Below are 3,895 nucleotides of genomic sequence, written 5' to 3'. Positions count from 1 at the left end.
TTCGAAACCCTAGCAGCCACACACTCCACCTCACCGGCCTCCTTCACTGCAAACTCGTCCAACTGTGGCCGCTCTGCTACACTTGATCCAGCCTGTCCATTGGACCTCCAGCCCCTCCCCCGCCACAAAATGCAAAATTGGCATTACTTGGCGTGGTGTTTTTGTTGTTTATTAGGTTAGATGGAGAATTGGCACTGTTATCATTATATATGCTTTTGCGAGAGTTCTTTTTGATTGGCAACAAAAATCACATGAATGGAGGGGAAAATAAATAAATTATTTAAAATATAGATAAAAAATATATACAGCACAAACATGTGATTGCATCGGTCGTGTTGCCTAGAATATTGTGTTATGTATATTGTTTGGTTATATTAGTGTCCATGCTACCTAGTTAGATTATTAGCATTAGTTGATCTAATAATTAGTTTTTCGACAAAGATCTAATAATTAATTGTATGTTTCATGTGTAATTATTTTTTACAATATATTAGTTATTTTGGTAAATGTGTTGTTCTATTTAAATTGTTGCAGCTGCCATTTGCAAGAGTGTGTGGGATAGGAGTGGGTTGATATACTCCATCACTATATTACAATGACACCGCAAACGATGGCCTCCAGAGTTCGGGCATACTTCGAGCACAAAAAATACATTTCACGACTCGTAAGATAAGATCTCCGTACAAGCAAGCAACGACATGGATACCCATGATTTTTCAATGCCCATATACTTATTTTGGTTTTTAATATTGGAAAAATGAATTCGACATGAATAATGCAGCTTTATAGAATGCTTCTCTATTGTCTCCGCGGTCCCATGAGACAGCGGGATCGGCCTGGATGAATCTAGGCTACAAAGAAAAAAATTCTACTTTTCTAAATGCTTCCTCTCGTGCTTCCCATGATCCATAATCGGTTCGATAATTGCCTTGACGTCCTCCTCAATTTCATCGACCTGCATAAACATTTTGCTTGCTGAGGAAGAGAATAGTAATAGTATTCTGATGCTTTATAAAGGTGGTAAGCACCCTCACAGCAAGAAACACAAAAACAGCGTTGGGATGTTGCTTCAAGTCACGGATCACTCTCACTTCACTTGCAATCGACCAAAAGTAGGTTGCTTAAGATTGCAAGAGAACTCCAAAAGTAACCGGACTACCTTGTGGATGATGTCTCGTGCAAGATGAGCCTCCTCCGCGACCTCCTTGGAGGCGTGCTCGACTGCCACGGCGGCGCGTCTCAGCCGGCCGTCCTCCGGCAGATGCCCGGCCACCTCGGACGACACCCTCTCGGCCGCCGTGGCCACCTCCTCCACGACCTCCGCCGCGGTCTCGGCGGCGTCCTTCACCATCTCCACCTCATCTTAATGGAAGCAGTCCATGACAAATGTTAATATCCATTGATTCTATCTTCCTACTTGGTTACTTGGTTTGGTTGATGTACTTACTTCCGATCCGCAGAATCGACGCCGATTTGGAGTGCAGGAACGGCGCCGCGATAGCAACAGTGGAGCCAATTGCCAGTCTTGCCCTGACAAAAGAAGAACAGAGAGTTGCAAGGCAGTTCACGAATGTAAGCTGTACTATGACCATTACAAAAACCGAACCAAGATCATGGAAAATTGATTGGATTACCAGGTGGAGAAACCTGCAGCAGGTCGTCCTGTGCCACCTGCGCCGCCGCCGCTGCTCCTGGTTCCTCCGATGCCACGACGCAGGCCAGAGGACGAAAACGATCTCCGCCGATCCAGCGCCAGAAAATGCGCCGCCGTGGCTGGCTGGTTGTCGCAGCCGAGGCGGGTGGTGCAGTGGATCAGCCTGCGCCGGCAGAGCGACGCGAACGAGCTGGCCGGAGACATGTCCACGGCCGACCGGATCGATGCTGCTGAACTGTTCTTCGTTTTTCTGCCTCTTTTCAACTGATTGACGATGAAAACTGAACTGCTGGAGTGTTGCGGGCACCGATCAAGCGATAGTCATATATAGGCCTTGCAAAAATGTTGCTTGTTGGCTTGCAGGACGTATCTAATCGAGGTGGTGGATGATGAATCTGTGCGGAGTGTGCACGGCAGCGCGTATGCTCGCATACATACCTTGCAAGTATCAGCGTGGCTGATTAAGCTGGCCATGATTGCCCAAAGCGTCAAGTAACGGGGCACACGCATGATGCATCTAACACACAACACAATGTGATGTTTCTTTTTTCCTTTTCACTCTTTTGGCATTATATTTTTCTAGTCCTAAAATATAATTTATTCTGCCATTTTTACAAAAATATCCATGTAAGACATTTTTTTTTGCTTACGAGCCTATGTACAGAAAACTATACCATGTTTCTTGAATAAAAATAAAATAAAATTTAACGCAGTGGAGTAATTTATTATCTTTTGTCTGCACAGAATATTTTTAATGAGTCATGTGCACATATTCTATGGCAAATAAAGTATTTATCCATCAGAAGTTTTTATCTGTCGGACACTTTAAAGAGTTGAACATTTTTTTTAATTTACGTGAAGATTTTGTTTGACATACATGAAAAGTTTCTATATGTGAGGTGAAACATATAAAAAATGATTTCTGTCCTTGCACAAAGTTTTTATGTTAAAATGATTTTCATGATGTGAGTGGACATTTATTTTTACACACAAGGACATTTTATTTAGCACCCATGAACACAATTTGACTAACATGGACATTTAAATAGATGATAGAACATATTTCATTTATTAAAATAATCTTGGGAATACTGTTCCTAAATAAATGCAGTTTATAAATTATTTTATATTCATTGGAAGGGGTAAATTGAAAGTTGACAAGTTTAATGGACCAACGACTTAACATGAAAAACAAACATTTAAAATTATAAATATCGTTGAACTTTCCTTAGGTTTAATTTAATTTAGTAGAGAGATACAAAAATACATTTACAATGCCATGAAATATCAAGTCTAAATTCAATCCACAACTCTAGAATAGAAAAAGTGAAATCATGTAAGGACCACTAGTTATTCTGAAGCCGTGAATTGATCTCATTAAAAATATAAGTTGAATTTGTTGTTTTTCTTTCTCGAGTTGTGCCTAAAATTTGAATCTAATTTTATATTAATTTGTAGATTAAAGTGTGTTTTTTCAGGTTTGATGCACTGGATACGTCCTCTCTATAGGAACTTCCGAAGACCCAATTGACCAAACCAGAAAGGTTTCTATTAGTTTGCCATTGAGCTATCGGCCCAAAATCAAATAAAAGTGTGCTTCGAAGGCTAAGAGTGTAAAGCTATATCTCTCTCACTGCGAGATATAGCGAGTGCTCGCTTATAGAGCCCTCAATCCGGGCCAGCCCAGTAGTATAGGGGAGAAGGCGGTGTTGAAATACCTATTTGCACAAGGTTCTATTCAGTCGTGTTGTTAATTTTAAACAGGTCTATTAGGGTTTATTCCTTCCTTGGATTTTTGAGCCATGTTGATTTCCCTATTTACCTAGTTTAATATTCATTTTTATCTTGGAAAAATAATACAATACACTTGGCCATGTTAACCAGAATGAGGGATCTCTCTCTCTCTCTCTCTCTCTCTCTCTCTCTCTCTCTCTCTCTCTCTCTCTCTCTCTCATTTCCTTTTTCTTTTATTTTTATTATCTCCTTTCTTCCTTTTTTATTTTTTTCTCAGCTCTTTTTTCATCATGTTTTAAAACAATGTACATTGTATATATTTAAAAAGTGTTTTTCTTGTATTTAAAAATGTTTATCATGTATCAAAAAAAATTGGCGTGTATTAATAAGTGATCATCGTGTACTTTCAGAAAGTTTTGGTGCAATGAAAAGTATTCATATCTATATTAACAAAATGATCATCGTGTAGTTTAATTTTTTTGGTTTATTAAAAGATGTTCATTTTGT

At 39.5% G+C, this 3,895-nt stretch overlaps 1 protein-coding gene across 1 annotated transcript; it reads right to left on the bottom strand.

Annotated features, from left to right (window-relative positions):
* Positions 1-670: 670 nt before the first annotated feature.
* LOC119336624 lies at positions 671-1,965 on the bottom strand. Its single transcript, XM_037608705.1, has 4 exons — positions 1,635-1,965; positions 1,448-1,530; positions 1,160-1,362; positions 671-955 (listed from the first exon to the last, which is right to left on the bottom strand). The coding sequence occupies exons 1-4, from the start codon at positions 1,856-1,858 to the stop codon at positions 869-871; spliced, it is 597 nt and encodes a 198-aa protein (XP_037464602.1). The 5' UTR covers positions 1,859-1,965; the 3' UTR covers positions 671-868.
* Positions 1,966-3,895: the final 1,930 nt, after the last annotated feature.

Source organism: Triticum dicoccoides, chromosome 1A (assembly GCF_002162155.2).
Source record: "Triticum dicoccoides isolate Atlit2015 ecotype Zavitan chromosome 1A, WEW_v2.0, whole genome shotgun sequence".
Lineage (NCBI taxonomy): Eukaryota > Viridiplantae > Streptophyta > Magnoliopsida > Poales > Poaceae > Triticum > Triticum dicoccoides.
This window is presented reverse-complemented; position numbering and strand designations above follow the sequence as displayed.